Genomic DNA, 21624 nt, shown 5'->3' with positions numbered 1-21624 from the left:
ACATTTGTAGCCTTCTGTTTATGATTTTATTTTTTACAGTCTAAAACCTCAATTTCACAATAAGTTCTTTTGCACATTTGCCAAAAATCCTCTTTCTTCCCCAGAGACCAACTCCAGCTTCTTTTCATTCTTCATCACTTTTGGGGAAATTTATTTGGATTTTCAGCAAGGCCATTATATTATCACTTGCTGTTTTCTTTCTTTGGATAGAATTCATTTTTACTCATTCAATCATATATTCGCATCTTGTATATGCCAGGCGCTGTGGCAGATTCTTGGGAAACAAAGCTGCAGAGTAACAAAGAACTGCCATCCCCCCGTTCCCTGGGCCTCAGGAAAGATGCCCGCGGGCACTCAGAACCTGGCCCCTCAATTGGCCAGAGGCATGGAGGCAGTCCCTGTGCCCCATATCCCTGCTCACTTCACTCACCACTAAAGGCAAAGCCACCAGATTTTCCATGACCCCCTACGGCTCACCCTCCACTGTCACCCAACTCACCTCCCTTGGTGCCCCAAACCCAAGGTCTCCCGTTTCCTTTACTTCCTCATCCCCTCTTCTAATCATTCATTTTTTTTCATTGTTGTAAAATACTAATGGTGTAAAATTTCCCGTTTTAACCATTTTTAAGTGTACAAGCTCCGTGGCATTAATTGCACCCACATTGTTGGGCAACCATCTACCTCTAGAACTTTGCATCATCCCAAACTGAAACTCTGTTCCCATAAAAAACACTGACTCTCCCTTCTCCAACCCCTCCGCCCCTGGCACCCACCACTCTACTTTGTCTCTATGAATTTGATGCTCTAGGTACCTCATATAAGTTCCTTTCCCTTTCCTAACCTAAATGAAAACGCACTCTCAACTGGGCCTCTGTGGCCCATTCTCCCTGGGCTGTTTTCTGCCTCCCCACTGCACCATGCCGGGCCTACCTGTGGGTATGGTAACTGCCACTGCTGCAGACTATTCAGCCTCCCTTCAGTGCTTCTGAAGCTCACACCCTGACCATGCCCCCGACAACCCTTCTTCAGCCTTCTACAGACTCACTTCCCTTCATTCCTTGAAGACTTCAGCAACTAGGCTCACTGTCCCTCCATCTCTCCACCATGATCCCTGCCACGATTCTTGATTATTTCATTATTGATGCTGAGGATCCCTCCAATTCCCTGGCCTCTCAGGTTCTGGGCCTCTTTCTCTCCAATGCCCTTGTCTTACAACCTACTTGAGCCATTCATGCCCAGGTCAACCGTGGATCTTGTCATTACTGATAACTACACTACCTCCATAACTCAATTGTAAGCATCCTGCTCTCTGACCACTCCTAACTTTGCAGCTCCCTTCCTCCAGACTCCAATAATTCTTTGCCCTGTTGGGGCCAACAATCTATTTTTCTGACCACTTTTGCCCTGTCCCCCAAACCCCACATCCTCAACTAATTCTCTACCCAACATTCCATCACATTCCACATTTGTTTTTTTTTTTTAAGACAGAGTCTTGCTCTGTCACCCAGGCTGGAGCACAGTTGTATGCTCTCAGCTCACTGCAACCTATGCCTCCTGGGTTCAAGCGATTCTCCTGCCTCAGCCTCCCGAGTAACTGGGATTACAGGCACCCACCACAATACCTGGCTAATTTTTGTATTTTTAGTAGAGACAGGGTTTCACCATATTGGTCAGGCTGGTCTTGAACTCCTGACCTTGTGATTCATCTGCCTTGGCCTCCCAAGGTGCTGGGATTATAGGCGTAAGCCACCACGCCAGGCCACATTCCACATTCTATCACAGCATTCTTTGCACACAACCTTAATGCCTTTGCCATCCCCTTCCTTGTTGCCATTGGCTGGCATCACCCCAAATGGGGTTAAATCCTACCATCTACCTACTCTGTAACCCCACACAGCTGCTGAACATCGTGAGAGGGAAAAACCCTACTCTACTATGCTCATAGGATTAGTTTTAAAGCCACAAACACTACCTTCAAGTGAGTCCTTAAGTGCCACTTGGCATCCTGCTACATTTCCCTGATCTGTCCCCTCAAAGACGACTCCACATGGCCTCCTACCCCCTCACTCTCAGATGATGGATGAAGTTGCTTTAGCTTCACTGAGGAAATAGACAAAATCAGAGGAGACCTTGTGCCTGTGCCCACCACCATGCCTACTGCTTTGTACCAGCACTCTCTGCCCTTCCTCCTGTAACTGTGGTTAAGCCATCCATGATCCAAGCTAGGGCCAACTTCCTCTACTTCAACACCTTCTATATACCAACAGTGCCCAAATTCGCACTTCCATCCAGGTATCTTCTGTGAGCTTCAGGCCAGTAGAACCAAGGGACTATGTGAGGTCTGTATATAGGCGTCTAATAGGTCTCACGGTCAGCATGTTTCAGGTTGAACTCTTGGTTCCTGATGCCTCCTCATACATCTAGTTATCTCTTCAAAGTACATCCAGGATCCACATTTTACCACTTCCACTGACACTGACCTGATCCAGCTGCCATCACCTTCCACTGAGATTACTGCCATAGCCTTCCAGTTGGCATCCTTGCTCCCATGTTTGCTCGACTTACCCAGAAAACAGAAAGGTAAGTCAGGGCACTCTACTTAAACAAACCCTCCAGTGGTATGACGAAGTAGAAGTCAAAATCTGGACCTTACTCTACTACTCTCCTTGCTCATTCAACTTTGTCCCACTGGCCTCCATCCTTCTACCCCTGGGCCTTAGCACTTGCTGTTTCTTCTGCTTAAAACCCTACTCCTCACATACCAACTGGGCTCATTCTCTTATTTCACTCAAGTCTCTGCCCAAGGTTATTTCAGAGAGGACTTCCCTGCCAGAATAGCATCCTCTACCCCTCTTAATCTTCTCCCCCTGCTTTGTCTTTCTATATGCTACTAAATCAATGCTTACTCAATAAAATATCTGCTTGCCTACCAGAATATAAACTCCACAGGGGCGGCGACTTTGCCTTTTTTGTTCAGTGCTATATCCCTAGAGCCTAGAATGGTGTCTTACATGTAATAGCTTGTGGAATGAATGCGGTCAAATTCATAATATAAACAGGTTTTAAAAAAATTATCTACAGCAGGCTGGGTGGGGTGGCTCACACCTGTAATCCCAGCACTTTGGAAGGCCGATAGCCAGAGGTCAGGAGTTTAAGACCAGCCTGGCCAACATGGTGAAACCCTGTCTCTACTAAAAATACTAAGAATTAGCTGGGCTTGGTGGTGAGCACCTGTCATCTTAGCTACTCAGGAGGCTGAGGCAGGAGAATCGCTTGAACCCAGGAGGCGGAGGTTGCAGTGTGCCAAGATCATGCCACTGGACTCTAGCCTGGGCAATAAGAGCAAAACTCTGTCTCTAAATAAATACATAAATAAATAAATCTATAGCTAACAGAATTACTATAAAAACATAAAGCATTCAATACTTATTTACTTATGAGCCACAATTACTAAATTGGGATCACAGTAAAGATCTCCCTTCAATTAATAAAAAAATTGAATAAAAATCATGTAGAAGTACATATAAAAATCATAGGACGCACATGTACATGTATGACTAATCCATTAATTTCAGGATTCAACATGCATATTCCCTTAGATCCTCAAGATTAAAAATCTTCTGTAACATGTATTTAGATTAACTGCATACAATTTGGAGAATATCCTTTCCTCCCTCCAGTCCCCATTTATTAAAAACAAAAAACAACAAAAAAAAGCTAAGGGTCCTAGGAATTTTAATTCTCTACTGTGCAATACAGCTTTCTCGAATCTTCTGTGAGTGTACTGTGGGTTCATCTCAACAGGAGATGCCAAGGTGAAGAACTGAAACTCTGCGCGCCTCTTGTTAAAACATGCTTTTACTTTTTTGTGTGTTGCAGCTGTCTGCCATTCTCTGTTTCTTTGAGAGGATTAAGTAAACATGAAAAAGAGAACTTTGCATTACTTATGTTAGTGCCATAACTTATTTCCAAAAAGTACTCATTTATTAAAGAATAAAAAATACCTTTCCCTTCTGTGTCCAGACTGCAAGGCTGTTAACTCTGGCCTCTGCTTGCACTCTGAGGCTTCCTCCTTCCTGCCTCAATGCCTCCTATCAAGTGCCTTCTCCAGGGCATAGACTTCTCTGTGATGGGATTGGGGGAAGGGGAGGCTCAGGGGCAGAAGCCCCCTTTGTCTCCTCCAGCAACAGCCCAAACAGCCAGCATTAACTGAGGCATCTGGCTATTTAAAACAAGGCAGGGGGATAAAGTGCTTCACTAAAAGCTGTGAAGGATGTCTGGATAATCCAGCTGCATGGCTGCATGCCAACTGCTTCCTATCCATGGTGTGGTGTATTTACGTTACTCAGGCACTTCACCCCACCCAGCACAGAAATGACAATAAACTCCACTACCAAAAAGGTATAAAGGAGGAAAACTCCTTTCCCACCTTCCCTCCCTCCCCCCCTTTCTGGAAAGAATTAAACAACATCTGTTTCAAACAGATGCAGGATTTGTTAGTTGGTGGGGGGGATGGAGTAGGAAGGGCAAGGTCAGATTAGTTTTAAAAATTTGCACAAGGAAACTGCTGCTGGTATGCTTTAGAAAAAAATTTCAAAACATGCTATCATTGTCAAAAATAACAACATTTTAAAAGAATGCTTCTGAAATTGACAAATGCTGTAATGGTGTGGACCTGGTGAAGCTCCAACCCCAACAAACACAAATGGTGTTTGACAACCAGCACTCAATACTGTATTCTTTAGGTGTGTTATGAGCAAAACTGGCTGGACTGAGGATCTTCCATTTAAATGTGGTTTCTTTAAGGAAAACGCTTTGTGTTCCCAACATGTGGACTTTTTGTAAAAACAGGGCTTCCGGTCCTGGGATCATTCAATATGCAAAAGAGGCAGGTGACACTGTAAGGCAGGATAGAAAGGCAGAGAAAAAACACTTTCAAAGCTGGATTAGCATCTCCAAAGAATAGTTTTTAGACCACAGCCTTTATGTTCTAAGTGTTCTCCAGTTTCAAAGCAGGCCCTGTCTGGGCCACCAAGTAAACCAAGGAACTGTAGGAGCCGATGACGAGGCAGCACTGGGTCTCACAAAGAATGTCTGCTCCAGGGCCACAGCCCAGAAGTCCCCAGCCCTCTCAGGAGCTGAAGAAACCTCTTTTTGAGCTCAGTTTCCTCCTTTGCAAAATGAAGAAAGGATCTACCCTGCCAGTTGAAAGCAGTGTTACAGGTCAAGTGTCAGATCCAGAAGTTTGGTAACTTGTAGCCATCATCATTTTTGCGGTAAGGCTACCTCGATGACAAAAGAATAGGTCCTTGAAACACCAGCTTCCCTGGCCACTGAGGAGTGGGTTTCGACTGCCTGCCCTTTCCAGCTATCAGAGAGTGGAGGGGCAGGGGGGCTGTCAGGCTCTTGACAGTAGGAAGAAATTTGACAGGCACCGCTAGTAATTATCAAGAGAAGATATAAAGACCAGGTTTAGTCGTCCACTGCAGGCATACCTGTAGAAGAAAATAATGCTGTCTGCCATCTGTGAGCTAGCCCTCTGCTCCTGCCCCTCCCCCTCGGTTTCTTTCAGGGATGGAGACTGGGACTTTTACCTCCCCCATAAATACTTCCCACAGTCGGCCCTTATCTGATTACTTGGCTCCTTTATCTCTTCATTATGCTCAACATTAGATTCACTTCCTCCCAGCCTCTTCTCCACTTCACCAGACCTTGAGAGGGATTAGCCAAGATCCTAACCTCTCCAGCCCAACTCCCAGACGCCAGCTGAGCCAAATATAACACCAACTTCTTGCAGGGAGCCAGGCACACTCGCTTTATTTTAATCACATACCCCGCCCCCGGTCTTCCTCTTGCTTATAGATTTATAAAGCCTCTTTGATTTCATCGAATTATATGTTTAAAATATTATATATGTGTGTATGAAGTATGACTAGTGATCTTTTTAAAACGAATCAACAAAATACTTCAGCAGAATCAAATGTGTTGAGAAGCTGAGGGTACTGGTCATACTTTCTATTTGTTAAGTCAGGTGGTGGTTTTGTGGGTGTTCGTCTTAAGTATCAACTACTCAAGAATTTTTTAAAAGCGGACTGCTCTGGTGTTGGAAGTTTATATATTCTGAATTTTATAGGCAAGGAAATTTAATGTAGTTTTATGCATGGTGGTAACATGATTTTCTGCTCTATACAAGCCACTGAAGGTAGAACACTTGCTCTACACGCTATAACATCCCAGAAAATAAGGCCTTCTTGTTAACTACCAAAATATGTACTGTTTGTGTGGTTAGGTTAGGCCATTACAGAAAACAATGTTAATGAAAGCTCATTAATGCCCACAGTAGAAAGACTTGATCGCAAAGACACCAGATCTGGCAGTAGCTAATTCTGGCAAAGGCCGTCAGCTCTTCTCTCAAACACTGATGACTAGGGACTGTGAGGCAGAGGAGAGATTTTCTGAGCATTAAACGTTTGCTTCATAAAGGGAAGCCGTCTGCATGATATAAGAATCGGGGAAGGTGAAAAGTGGGCTAAGATCACTTAACAAAAAGCTTCTCCACAGTTATTTAACATCAGTGAAATCAGCCATGGAATACACTCAATGGAGAGTAACTTTGAAATTGCCCTACTCCAGTTCTGCTAGTAAAATAACCCATGTACTTAAACTGGGACTAACACTTTAATGTGAACTTGCAGTGCCAGGACACTATGCTCTGAGCACATTTACCAAGAGGAGAAAGCAGACTCTTCTGTGCAGTCTTCATTGTGTCCCTGCTTTTCTGAGGTGCTGTAGCTAAACTTGCTCATGCAGAGTAACCCCTTCCCCTAGAGGACAACATAGCTTTGGCTTTTTGTTTGTTTTTGAGATGGAGTTTCACTCTTGTCACCCAGGCTGGAGTACAGTAATACAATCTTAGCTCACGGCAACCTCTGCCTCCCGGGTTCAAGCACGATTCTCCTGCCTCAGCCTCCTGAGTAGCTGGAATTACAGGTGTGCCCCACCACGCTTGGCTAATTTTTGTATTTTTAGTAGAAATGGGGTTTCGGCATGTTGGCTAGGCTGGTCTCGAACTCCTGGCCTCAAATGATCCACCTACCTCAGCCTTCTAAAGTGCTGGGATTACAGGCATGAGCTACCATGCCCAGCCAGCTTTGATTTTTAAAGATATGTTATCTTCATTATCAATTTATGCATTTTTTAAATGGCATGGAATGGCATTTTTAGGAATGGAACCTTTATGTAAAACATGGTACCTAAAAGGCGTGTGTAGGAGGTGGTGCTGGTGGTCTTTGCTTTACAATGACTGGGGATATAACCAGCATCCAGGAACCAATTAGGCTGAAAGCCAGGGGTCCTGCTTATGTGCAGGAGCCTCGAAGGGGGTGTAAGTAGGTTTTCCTTCTTCACTCTGTCAGGCTCAGGATCTGTGAGTAAAGCCAGTAAGTTCTGCTGTCCTGCAAGGTCACTAGCGCCCTCTGTGTCCAAGTTTTACCCTCTCCCGGAGGGGGAGGTAAAGGCATGTCTATTCTGCCTTGGATAAGCAGAGCATCTTTGTTGTTCATGCTACCTAGCTACACTGAAGCATATAAATAAACCTCTCACCCACACACCATTTTCCAGTGCACATACTAAAAGGGGCTGTATGCTCCATTATCACAGAAGACACTGGTCGGCATATAAATGATTAATAAACTTAATAATTTATCAATCATTCTTCAGAACCAGTCCTAAAAAGTTTACTAGACATGGACCTCTGGTATTTTAATTTTTCTATTGAAATTTTAACACAGAAATATTCCTTTAAAAATAAGTTGTGAATTCCTATTTTTAGAAGTGAGCAATTCTGATTCGAGATATATGCCCATACCTTGTTTAACATACAGTGCTGATTTGGCATGCGATGTGCCTCTATACTTTCCTTTAAACCTCAGTTTAAAGGAAAATATTATAGATGTAATATTTAGATAATATAGATTTAACATATCACTGATGTTAAATCCTAATTTAAACATAAATATTTCCCCATCTCTGAGTGCTACCTTACACCGTCAGGTCACCAGTGCCAGAGCAGCATGTATGCTGCACATTCTCTTGCACCTGCCCTGCAGACATCCTTGGGAGTGGAATGGATGCTCTGCCCAGCTGTCCCTAATCAAGGGTACAAGGCAGTGTGCCATGCACCAGTCTGGCCTCCTTCTTTCTTTCCTGCTGTGTCCTATGACCCAGAAGGGCCAAAAAAGGAAATAAAGCAAAGACACAAAGGAACAAAGATCAGGGCTGGAAGTTAAACACGTAAGCTTTACAGAGGCTTAACAGCCTTTGAGGAAGTAGTTGGGAAAATACTGGCAGGCAATTAGGGATCCTCTGACATACCCTGAACCTGGGAGCCCTGAGTGACAGTTCTGATGACATGGAAAAACCTACGGTGGCAGATGGAAGTTGGAGCTTCTAGTGCCCCCAGCAACCCCTCAGAGAAAGCCCCAGTTTTAGGGGCAAATCTGCATGGACTGTAAATAGAAGGTAGTGACGCTCATGGCATTGAGAATGCCCAGGCACAGTGGAAGTTACCTCATAAAATGCTGGTTTTCTGGTTTCCATTTCAGCAAGGTTGACAAAGTTATATTAGGCTCGCTCCATTGTACTATGTTTAAATCGCAATTTTAAATTTTACCTCCAAGTGTTTATCTCCTGTACCTTGAACACACATAAATCCTACACAGGAAAAGAGTGATTCGGCTGGATTCTATCTACGGTGCTCTCATTAAAAAAATTAAAAGTCTGTTTGGGCACGGTGGCTCATGCCTGTAATCCCAGCACTTTGGGAGCCCGAGCAGGGTGGATCATCTGAGGTCAAGAATTCAAGACCAGCCTGACCAACATGGAGAAACCTCATCTCTACTAAAAATACAAAATTAGCCGGGTGTGGTGGCGCATGTCTGTAATCCCAGCCACTCGGGAGGCTGACAGCATAAGGTAGATGATTCAGATTTAGGTTCTTCCTTAATAGGCATAGGTCCTATATTTTCGCCTATGATAGACAAGACTTCCAAACCCCACTGGACATGTCCCCATGTCCTCTTTTCATTTATCTGTCATATCCAGGAATCTTATCTGCTGAAGATAGCTACTGAAGTAACAAGATAAATATAGGCACAAATGTGTTTTACTGTAATATTAAATCTATTAAAGTATTATACACAGCTTCTCTAAATGTTACCATGGATCTTTTAAGGTTCTTTAAAACGTCTTAGGGGTCAGGCACGGTGGCTCACACCTGTAATCCCAGCACTTTGGGAGGCTGAGGCGGGTAGATCACTTGAGGTCAGGAGTTCGAGACTAGCCTGGCCAACATGGTGAAACCCCATCTCTACTACTCAGGAGGCTGAGGCGGGAAAATCACTTGAACCTGGGAGGTGGAGGTTGCAGTGAGCCAAGATCGCACCACTGCACTCCAGCCTGAGGGACGAGAGCGAGACTCTGTCTCACACACACACACACACACACACACACACACACACACACAAAAATCAAACCAAAACACAAATTACTCTGACATGAGTAAACTACTTTAAAAAATAAAATTTAAAGCCAGGTGCAGTGGCTCACACTTGTAATCCTAGCACTTTGGGAGGCTGAGGCGGGTGGATCACCTGAGGTCAGGAGTTCAAGACCAGCCTGGCCAACATGGTGAAACCCCGTCTCTACTAAAAATATAAAAAAATTAGCTGGGTGTGGTGCTGGGCGCCTGTAATCCCAGCTACTCGGGAGGCTGAGGCAGGAGAACCGCTTGAACCTGGGTACGGAGGTTGCAGTGGGCCAAGACTGCGCCACTTCACTGCAGCCTGGGCAAAAGAGCAAAACTCTGTCTCAAAAACAAACAAAAAAAATTTACTTCACTCTAACCAAAAAAGAATGAATGAAATGGTCTGTCCTAAAGGGCTGAATTTCAAGGTGATCACAGGGCGTGAAGTGGTGCAGAGGGAGTTCTGAGAGGTGAGAGGCCAAAGTCTGAATCTAGGTTCATGATTTTGCTTTTATTGTCTGTCTGCTTTACTGAGCGTGAACTTCAGTGGATTTCATAATTAATCAAGATCAAAAGATTATCATCTTAAAGCAAACAAAATAAGCCACCCCTGAAGAACCCTTTTTTCTACTTTTTATTCCGAAAATAGTAATTTTCTGACTTTCTGTTTTACACATCCTTCCAAAAATGGTATTTATGATCCACATTTAAACCCCAAAGGCCAGCTACTGGAAATGTCAGATTACTACACAAAATTAACTCTCACCACATTAAAGTGTACATGTAATAGAAAAACTGGTACTTCAAAAAACAAATGGCAAAGGGGAGTTGTTTAAAGTTAATAATCTCCAATTTAGGGCTTTAAATTGCAGCCCTTGAACTCTTATGCCTGACTTTCTCAGAATATTTTTGCTTTTTTTCATATTATTGGAGAAAACAAAGGAAGGGAGTACTTAATAAACCACATGTCTAGGGAGAAATGCCCTGATAATCTGCAACCTACTTTGAAATGCATTTTTAAAAACGCGGAATCATGGAGATAGATATGTGTATGATAAAACAATAATAGCAAAATGCTTATTGCAGACTTGAGGTGGCAGGCATACGGATGTTAAGCGTATGTTTCTTTCAACTTTTCTGAACACTTGAAAACTTTCATAAGTGAGGAGAGTGAGAATTTGTAGTGTTATGGTTGATTTCTAAATGAAAATCAACACAAAATCTACAAGATGCTGATAATGGTACTAAACAAAATCTGATCACTTTTCTTTCTGCTATTCAGGACAAAGTTCCCTCCTTTTTTTTTTTTTTTTTTTTTTTTTCCTTTACCTGGTATCTACCACCTGCCCTCTACCCCAAAACAAATCTAATCAAATGTCAGCAAATGACTTTACCAAACTATGTTAATATCAAATTCTAAATCCACAAAATCCTTTATAAGCCAGCCCTCAATAAGACCTGTTCTCAAACAAAAAGAGGTGATAATTTTATCCATAGAGGAGGGAGAGAAATCAGCAGATCATGCTAGCAATAAGCTGACAGGATTTTCAAGAGCCTGTTGTATTCCCACAGATCCACTGAAAATGGACGCCCTCTCAGATGGCAAGAATTACTAACTCATTTAGTTCCTTTTTGTTCTAGGATTCTGTCACCTCCCTCATAAGAGATGGAAAGCTAAACACACAGAGAAACAAACAACACACGGTCAAGGCACCTGTTCTCCCTGAAGCATGCTGGGTGGCATCATTTCCCACCTGGAGAGTGGAATAGAGGTCGACCTGAAGGCAGAGTTTAGGTTTTCATGTTAGTTACACCCTTTTTTTTTTTTTTTTTTTGAGACGGAGTTTCGCTCTTGTTGCCCAGGCTGGTGTGCAATGGCGCGATCTCGGCTCACCGCAACCTCCGCCTCCTGGGTTCAGGCAATTCTCCTGCCTCAGCCTCCCGAGTAGCCGGGACTACAGGCACGCGCCACCATGCCCAGCTGATTTTTTGTATTTTTTTTTAGTAGAGACGGGGTTTCACTATGTTGACCAGGATGGTCTCGATCTCTTGACCTCGTGATCCACCCGCCTCGGCCTCCCAAAGTGCCGGGATTACAGGCGTGAGCCACCGCGCCTGGCCTAGTTACACCTTTTAAGCTATTAATATAAAGAATTGTGGAAACCATCTACGCTAGACTCCTCTCTCACATGGAAAAATTAAAGTCCAGACTGCAGAGGGGACTTGTTCAAGGTCACTGACATTAGGGACAGATAAAAGACTAAGATCAGCCTCTGTGACCACCCCCTGCCCACACTTTTGAAAGGACCTCCTGTTGTGGCAAAAGTGCCCATATTGGAGTTAGGTGCTCTGGAGGATAAATAAGTTATTCCTTATATTGGTCCCTTGAAATTTACTGGATAGGCAACTGATTGTGAAAAGAATTCTAAGGAGAAATGAAGAGATATCACTGGCAACACAGCTACATGAAAAAAATCACAGAGCTAGATGGAGGGTGGGGCAGAGAAATCCTACTCATCCTGCCAAAGTTTCACACCAACAGAGGCAGTTGCTTTTTGGATCTGTTGCTATAACGAGTACCCTAAGTCAGGACAGGAGACCTAACCTCCGTTACACATCTTCTCACAACTAGGTGAGGTACCCTAAACTCTCTTATTGAGCTTCAGTTTCCTTATGTGTAAAATGAGAAGTAGGGACCCCCACTGACTCTTGAGGCCCTCTCAACTTTGGTCCCTTTTTATGCTTTGTGTTTTAAAAAAAAAATGGCCTTAAACTCCTTCAGTTGTGGCAGAGGGCTTAGCAAACTTAAGCCACTAAAACACCCTACAAAAGCAGATCAGAAAACTTTCAGCTGTAAAATGCAACTGAAAATATATTTTGAGTAGAGAAAAAAACCTGAAACCACAAAGACCTGAAACCATGATAAACTAACAGATATGTTCTCTCAGTACAAGTGTTATTACACAACCATAAAGTTTCCAGGAATGAAACTGATTTATCCAAGTACTTTGCAAAAGCAAGAAAATGATGAAAATTGAATTTTAATAAGTTTAATAAGCTCCTCTGGGGGAAAAAAAGAAAGGTACAACCTGGTCATCTAGCTGGGTTTATGCATCCACAAATGTGAGATTCTCTTTAGCCACATGGAAGAAAAACCCCAAGACATATTTATGAAACAAATGTAGACCAAGAAGAGAAAAGAGATCTGCCCATTTTCTCCCAAACAGTTCATTCTATCTGCCTTATCATTGACTCAAGATGAACTCCCCAGCCCCAATCCTTACTACATTCAGAGTGAAAAGGAGAAAATGTTAGGAAAAGGTAACAAAGCAATTGTTCAGCTTAAAAATAGAGAAAGACATTTCTTATAGACATTTGATAAAGCAACTCAGTGCACATCAAGTTGCAACTTATATTTAAGTTGCTTCAATGAGACAAATAATTTCTGGTCCAAAAGTAAATAAGTTATTTGAAATTGGAGTATACCTTCCCTACAGGAAAAACATAAAATGGTGAGCAACGGGGTTTCCAGTCCAGCCCATGAAAGCCTAATCAACGTGTAAAAATATTCCCAAATGTTTCAACTGCTTACTAACAGTCTCCTTGACGGAAGCCTCTTTCCCCACTGCCAGCAGTAAAGGCCAGTTCTGCTCTGCTCTTGCTGGTTTTTTTGGCCAAGGGTTTTCCAATTTGGGGGTGGGGGGTGAGGTGGTAGGGGTGGGGAGGGAGAAAAGGTAAGAAGGAGGAATTCTTAAACTTCTGATTTAGGCTTCATTTTGGAGATCCTCAGAATGTGGCACCACTGAATCTTGAATGGCTCTAAAAAGATCTGTACTGATGCTATTTTACAAATCCCAACTTGAGTATCACTGAGGAAATTCTTTCCTTTTAGGGTCACAATGACTGTTGGTGAGCAATTAAGGCAAGTGTCAGGTTCATAGGATATAATCATGATGCAGTGGATTCTTGACTCGTTGACTACACAGAAGGACAGGATTTGTCTTACAAGGGCAATTTCCTTCTGAGTGGACAGAGCCATCCACTCAGTACACATATTTCCCGTGTTACTTTCCTGACATAAAAGAACTAGGCAGCAAGGATAATGTAAAGGCCAACTAGCTACCAAGCTTGCTCATAGTTTTAACACGTTTAGTCTTAAAATATTTTTTCATTTATAAGGGAGTAGTGTAGTTTGAAGTTACTTGATTCAGAAAGAGCCTCCAGGAAATACTAGAGCCGTCTCCACCTCCCAAAGTCAACCAGCTTGTGGAGGTACTAGAAGGCATTATATTTCAAGACTCATGATTTTCACAGATAACTGAAACCCTGGGTGGCTGAACTGCTGAAGTTGGGCTTTCCTGGCCATCACTAACATGTTGGCAGCAGGGAGCTAACCAAGCTTTCAGTCATTCTGTCTGCAGTAAAGACCACTGCCCAAGACAGGACAACCAAGTGGCTACTGCCAACTTCTTCCACCAGAGAGCTTTACTGACAGGTGGAAGTATGCCTGGCCAACCAGACGCAATCACACGACCCTGAAGCCATGCTGTTAGAAACCCGCCATGAGGCTGCCATTTGGTATCAAAACAGAATAAAAGGGTCCCTGACTTAATGTTGGTCAAGAAGAACAACTCTTGGCTCATTTCACTCACTAGTGTGCTTCAGCCACCTCTCAGGACTAAACTTCACACTCTTCCATTCTCTAGGAAAGTCACAGTCACTGAAAGCACCATGGATATGCCATCCCTACTGAAAACTGCTGCACACCCAACAGTGAGTTGCTCGTATATGGAAGCTCTTGTGTTAACTTTTCCTTGTGTGTTTACATATAAGGAATTAACCTTAATACTTGTGGTACATATATACAATGGGATTATTCAGCCTTAAAAAAAAAAAAAAAAGAAGGAAACCTTGTCATATGCTCTAACTTGGCTGAATCTTGAGGATACTGCGCTAAGTGAAACGTCAGTCACAAAAAGAAATACCACATGATTTGTTCCGCTTACACCAGCTATCTCAATGTGACTAGTCAAAGTCCTAGAAACAGAAAGGAGAATAGTGGTTGCCAGAGGCTGGGGGCTGGGGAGGGGAGTGAGTTGTTATTTAATTGGTAAAGGGTTTCAGTTTTGGAAGGTGAAAATGTTCTAGAGATCTGTCATACAAACTTGAATATAGTTAACACTACTGTACTATACACTTAAAAATGTACAGATGATATATTCTATGATGATATATTCTAAGTCAAGATGACATATTCTATGTTATATGTTTTTTACCACAATAAAAAGATAATCTGTGAAACAAAGAGAGGCTACTTGAAATAGGTAAAGAACCCCAAATTTAGAAATTTTGGGTTTAGCTTAGGACTATTTCTGCAGTCCTTAAGAAGTAAACATTCACTTTGGGAGGCCAAGGCAGGAGGATTGCTTAAGCAACACTGTGAGATCTCTATTTTTATTTAAAAAAATTTTTTTAAAAGAAAAAAGGAGTAAACATTACTACTATTTAAAAAGTTAACTTTCCCTTAATTATAAAAGTAACATATGTCCCCACTATGCAAACTACATACATCACAACCCTCCTTTAAGAAACATTCTTCTACACTATGGGAAGCAATTAACAAATATGCAAGACCTTCTCAAGGAAACTATAAAAGGAAGATCTTATGCTTCAAATATAAGTGTAAATGTCGGCTTTGCTTTGTTCCTGAGGGTACCGGGCAAATCATACATAAGAAAAACGCAAACATCTCCTTTGATACTGGTTTTACTGAGATAAAAATGGCTTTTCTTATAAAATCATTTCAAAGAAGGACAGAAAAAGTTAAAGAAAATAGATTTCCCCTGAATTGTTAGCTCTGACAAATTCCTCTAATCCTCAGACATTTGTACTCTAATACAATACTTACTATGTATACAACATCAGCAACAGAATACCCCACAATATTCATGACTAGTCCCTTTTCATCCCTTCTATTCTAACCTCAGTTTTAAAGATTAAATACACAGATTATTAAACACACACACATAATCATAAGAATTTCCTAATAGTTCCATTTCTTCTACATGGGGGTTAGCGATGTTCTTTAATATTACTCAAAGCAGGAAAAAAGGGGCTGTTTTATTTTTCTTTGGAACAGGTTCCTGCCAGATTTTGCACATTGCAGTTCTCTGGCGACGTGATGAGAACACATGGCCACCCACAGACACTAATTTTGCTCTTCACCCTTCCCAAGCAGCCTTTATGACACATGCTGTCTGTGCTTCATTTAATGGAATTCAAGAGGCCCAGTCAAACAGCAGAGCCCCACAGGGCCAGGGCAACAACAGGCAACCCATCTCTTCCACTGGATAGGTACAAGGAACATGTGTTTAAAAGAAAACAACAATAAAAAAGCCAAATCTAGGTTGGACATCTCCAATATGAAGAATCTTTACAAATGAATGAATTAACACCAAAAACTAAGTCATCTCTTTGATTGAGATCAGGAAAGAGATAGTAATCTTGCTGTGGTTCCTATACACTGAACTCTATGAAGATGATGCAGCAAACTTTCTGAGCTGCTCTCAGACACGCAGCAAAGAAGGTATCACTCTCATCCCAAGCCAAAAGCACTTATTTCTAAAGGGATGAAGTGCCAGCCTGGTTCTGCAGCATTTACTTTCTCTATGGTCATCATCTGTCATGAGGAAACCTTGGCAATTAAGAATCCAACTGGGCTGGGAGGCCGAGGATGGTGTATAACCTGAGGTCAGGAGTTCGAGACCAGCCTAGCCAACATGGAGAAACCCTGTCTCTACCAAAAACACAAAATTAGCTGGGCATAGTGGTGCATGCCTGTAATTCCAGCTACTGAGGAGGCTGAGGCAGGAAAATCGCTTGAACCCAGGAGGTGGAGGTTGCAGTGAGATAAGATTGTGCCATTGCACTTCAGCCTGGGCAACGAGACGGAAATTCCATTTCAAAAAAAAGAAAGAAAAAAAAAAAAGAATCAAACTGGGAATGCACATGGTTTCCACAACTGTGCCACGTATACCTCCAGACAATCCGGGTGCAGTTGACGCAACACACTGTCAGCAAACTTATACCTGAAAGAATGTTCAGGGCTCACAGAAGTCCATGCTGGTTTGATAAGAGGGTGATCATTCATCCCATTTATAATTTAAGAGTTTTAGAAGGCTGATCCACATTTGTCTCTGACTTTTCTGAGCTACACAGAAAGTTGCTATTTCTAGATAATGATAAAAGATTTACCTCCAAGTGTCATTAATCCCACCCACTATGCAGGCAGAATAACCGTAAACTCCAGATGTGGGGAGGACAATATCACAGCAGACAGTGGGCAATGGACAGCAGGCGATAGGCAAAGCCTCCTGTGGGAGTGATCATTGTGGCCACGTGTCCATAAATCACACATTCGGACAGCCAGAACAGACTGCAGCAGACTCAATAATACATAGGTCTCTCTCTAAATATAAATAAGGATGTTTAAATGTTGGTAGGTGATCTATACTAATTTTAAATAAACCTGTTTTTATGAAATGTTTATTGAATTCATAATAGCTTTGAGTCTTTAGAATATAATTTTAATAAGTGCTAAAAATCTGCAAGCCAGCAAAAATTGGGAAAAACTGTTCCACTAAAATATCTTGGGCACTCTTAACCTTTCAGGATTCAAATGCTCTCCCTGACTGTCACTCTTCTCAATAAAAGGAAAAAAAAAATCTTCTGTCCAAGGTTATGTTACTCTACTTGGCTCAGAAAACATGGCCACCAAAACTATCAAATGGATTTTTGAGTAGAGCAGTTCTTTCTTGATTTCTATCCAAGCAGAGTTAGGTTTTGAAGAACCAAAAAGGAATAGTTCAAAGTTGCTTATACACAATAGCAATTTATGGCTCTGGATTGTAGACTCCAGTAAATCTATGAATAAAAGAAAACCCAGGGAGGAATTTATCTCCAATAACAATGAATCCCCACTAGGGCCGGAATTAAGAGAAGAACCAGACTCGGCTTGGATCTGAAGTGTTTTTAAATGTAACACTACCCGGCACGTTGCTCTGAACATAGGCAGTGTCTCACTCAATATCTATTGACTGCTTCCAAGTTGAATGATATGAGACCGTTGGAACTGGCCATGGCTCTGTATTCCTTTTCCCTCAAAAGGGAAAGAAGGCATCTAAAAACCACGTGGTTCCTTTGGACTGATGGCTAACAGTGCTTAACAGCAAAGGGGCCTCTGAGGTGTGGCAGTCACAACCCTAGGAGCGATTATCATTGTCTGATCTCAATAGTCAGTATACCCTCTGTGTAGTATAACTGAAGCTAACAAAATATGCTGCTTTTGGTTGACAGGACCTGAGCGAGTCCCAACTATACATACCACAGAAAAACAAGACATTTTCACAGAAAGCATCATTAAATCAAGAACTTTAAAGTAAATTTTTTTTTTGTCCCTGACTATAATCATTTACCATAGGCCTCAAGAGGAAAAAAAAATTGCTATCATAAAACCTAATGTTTTTTTTTTTTTTTTTTTTTTTTTTTTTTTTTTTTTTTTTTTTTTTTTTTTTTTTTTTTTTTTTTTTTTTTTTTTTTTTGGAGACGGAGTTTCGCTCTTGTTACCCAGGCTGGAGTGCAATGGCGCGATCTTGGCTCACCGCAACCTCCGCCTCCTGGGTTCAAGCAATTCTCCTGCCTCAGCCTCCTGAGCAGCTGGGACTACAGGCACACGCCACCATGCCCAGCTAATTTTTTTTGTAGTGTTAGTAGAGACGGGGTTTCACCATGTTGACCAGGATGGTCTCGATCTCTTGACCTCGTGATCCACCCGCCTCGGCCTCCCAAAGTGCTGGGATTACAGGCTTGAGCCACCGCGCCCGGCTAAAACCTAATGTTTTTGTGAAAACACAGGAAATTGGCTATTCTGTCTTTAAGATCAAACAAAATTAATTTATATTATTTTCTAATGAATTTGATAAAGTGAACCCTAAGTTGAGTGTGGCATTCACCAAAACTGTAAGAAAAAAACCTGGTTACTGTAAGATGGCAAAATATGGGTCTTAGTTCAAGCTAATACTTTTCGTTTCACAACTTAAAAAAATGTTATTAATAAAAAATGGCCCTCACTTTGAATCTGAAGTATTTTTTAATGTCACCAAGTACTATTATTAAATATGTACTATATATGCATGTATACACATATAAAAATAAGCACTACAGATGTGGGCAGGAAAATTCTTAGCAAAACCCCCACATATTTCAAATACTGTTCTTCCTCATTATTGTCCTCTACCATAATTAGCATGTTACAGCATAACAGGTGGCTTTCATTTATAGAATGCAAAATTAATGAAATTTGGAGATGGTCCTGTCTCCAAAAACAAATTGGCCATTCCAGAAAAAGTACACCCCTTAATCTACAAAACAAACAGAAACAAACTTCCTTCATGTTGGCTTTCCAAATTATATGAATTTCTGAATGTAGTTAAGTAAGTAAATTGAACGTATTTACTGACAGCTTAAAATTCATATACTTCAAGGAAAACAAGTCATTATTATGGGCTTTATAAGAAAGGAGAAGAGAAACAAAGATTGCCTATTTTTCCAGCTTGGTAACCCCAGATCTGTTTAATGCTCTCTGAGTGATAACAGGATTTACTGCCATATACTGGCTGCTCCACAAATGCTAAATCTTAGGCAAATTTGTGAGCAGTTGTGTTATAGGTCCTGACCTAGCCATTCTGGACAGACAGACCAGGAAAGCATAAATAGTACTGCTATAAACTAACTATAGCATCTGTCCCTAACAAGCAAGACTCACAAAGTATTTTTTAAAAATATGAGGAGACACTGAATAGACCGTCAACACACATAGGAATGTTTAATACACTCAAATAAATAAGATATGTGCTTTAACTAGTCAGACATTGTTTAAATTTAGTGGGTGAAGAAAGAGGGTCAGACAGGCAGACACAGCCTCCCAATTATGCAGAATGATCCTTCAGATCATGTGAACACTATAATTAAATGTTGCTACCAAATCCCCACCACTCTTTCTCCTACCTAGAAAAAGTTAATGCATGAATTTAGTTATGAGCAAATTGTGATTTATAAAACAAACAAACAAACAAAAAAGCCACCCGACTCACTCGGTAGGGGAATAAAACTGTCTTGCATTAAGTCACTCACCTTGGAGGTAGGAAAAAAGCACAGTACTGAAAGAAATCCAGTGTAACACAACAGTTATTGTTAGACCACCTCCTTCGGCTCACCTCTGCTTATTCATTTTTTTAAAGCTCTACAGTACCCACCCAAAAGGTATACCATCTCTGCAAGCTGTTTCCTAGGTAGCATCTTTTAGATTCAGGACTTAATGTAAAAAAATTTTTTTCTATCAGAATATCTAAGGAGAAATTTGTTTTCAGAGACAGGGATGAGGGGGTAAGAGCCCTGAATCTATCAACAGACCAGAGGTTACCTCTCTGTCCTTGCACGTGGGCATACACAAATACAAACACATACACGGTGGTTCTCCACAACTAGGATAATTTTTCTCCTTTAAAAAAATGTTAGAAGCAAGCACCAGAAAGGTTAAGCAGAAGAGAACAATGAAAAAATAAAGTTCATGTAAACAGTAAGCACGTACCTGCCAGGCGATGCCATTTCCTCTACATTGTGGAGCCCGAGTGCTGGGTATTAGCATTATTGCTACTATAAAGCTTCCGATAAAAATGGATTGTCTCTTGCTGACCTGAGAACCAGCTGGCTGCCTGAGAAGTGGTTTCCCCCATATATGATTCAGTCTCCTTGACAAATATACTGCATTGTACCGGATGAGTCATCCGAGGGTTAGTCCGCATTTTATAGGCCTGTTGTGTCATTACTCACATTCAACATCCTGCTTCTCAAAAAGTGGAAACTGGAAGCCTGACAGCTGACAGATGCTTTTTCCAATTAAAATATTGTTTAAAAAATTCCTGTAAGTTATGATTATCAATCATTGATGAGAGTATGAAATGCCGAGGAAGTAAATGGCACAGCTCAATACCTGAGATTACATTCTGGACAACCACAAGTGCAAATTCTTCACCTGCCCCCATCCCCAAACCAAATAATTTCGTCCAAAGTTGAAAGCAAGGATCCTTATCTTTTAAGTTACCAGCTGAATTAGTGTAGGCATGGACTTGTTGATCGTTGTGCTATGAGGTTACCCAGTTGCAAAGGCTATGTAAAAATCACACATCAAAATTTTGGTTCTGAATTAATTTTATAGGTAAAATAGTGACGTTGTGTTTATAAAATGTCTACCTTTTTAGAGAGGCATATTGAAGTATGTTACAGGCAAAATGATATGATACCTGGGGTTTCTTGTGAATATTTTAAATAAATAAATATTTAAAATAAATAAATAAGGGGAGGGGTAAAGAAATGTGGCAAAATCTTGATAAATGATTGCATCTGTGTAGTACGTATACGCAGATTGACTGTTTTTGTCTTCTTTGAAGTATCTTTGAAAAAATTTTCATAATTTTTATTGTTTTTGAGACAGGGTCTTGCTCTGGAGTGTTGCCCAGGTTGGAGTGCAATGGTGCAATATCGGCTCACTGCAACCTCTGCCTCCCAGATTCAATTCTCCTGCCTCAGCCTCCCAAGTAGCTGGGATTACAGGCATGTGCCACCATGCCCAGCTAATTTTTTTGTATTTTTAGTAGAGATCAGGTTTCATCATACTGGCCAGGCTGGTCTCGAACTCCTAACCTTGTGATCTGCCTGCCTTGGCCTCCCAAAGTGCTGGAATTACAGGCATGAGTCACCATGCCTGGCCGATAAAATGTTTTTAAAAATTAAAAAAAAAATTTTTTTTCAGTCCCTACAAGCTAATTTATACCCAAACAAGTTACTTTTCTAGTTGAGTATAGAGCTGCCACACATAAGAGAGAAGGGCACCATTTACACAGTGTGACCCTGTGGGTCTGGGAGCTGAACTTGAAGTCGTTTCTGCCTTCTAGCTGGAAGGTATGATACACATGTCCTACGGCTATTGTGAGTGTTGCATCAGCCTCCTGAACAAATGCCTGGTGCCTTCTCCTCCCAGGATG

At 41.6% G+C, this 21624-nt stretch overlaps 1 protein-coding gene across 3 annotated transcripts in view; it reads right to left on the bottom strand.

Moving 5' to 3' along the window:
* Positions 1-21624, bottom strand: part of SPRED2 (sprouty related EVH1 domain containing 2) — a 136098-nt gene that overhangs the window by 42696 nt on the left and 71778 nt on the right. The window contains exon 1 of one of the 3 annotated variants that reach the window (XM_017522128.2): positions 20172-20387. The exons of the other annotated variants lie outside the window; for them this stretch is intronic. Within the exon in view, the coding sequence (XP_017377617.1) occupies positions 20172-20188 (17 nt within the window). The 5' untranslated portion in view covers positions 20189-20387. Of the gene's footprint in view, positions 1-20171; positions 20388-21624 lie in introns of those variants that run through there. 3 annotated transcript variants of the gene reach the window in all.

Source organism: Cebus imitator, unplaced genomic scaffold, assembly GCF_001604975.1.
Source record: "Cebus imitator isolate Cc_AM_T3 unplaced genomic scaffold, Cebus_imitator-1.0 Scaffold23, whole genome shotgun sequence".
In the NCBI taxonomy this organism is placed as follows: domain Eukaryota; kingdom Metazoa; phylum Chordata; class Mammalia; order Primates; family Cebidae; genus Cebus; species Cebus imitator.
This window is presented reverse-complemented; position numbering and strand designations above follow the sequence as displayed.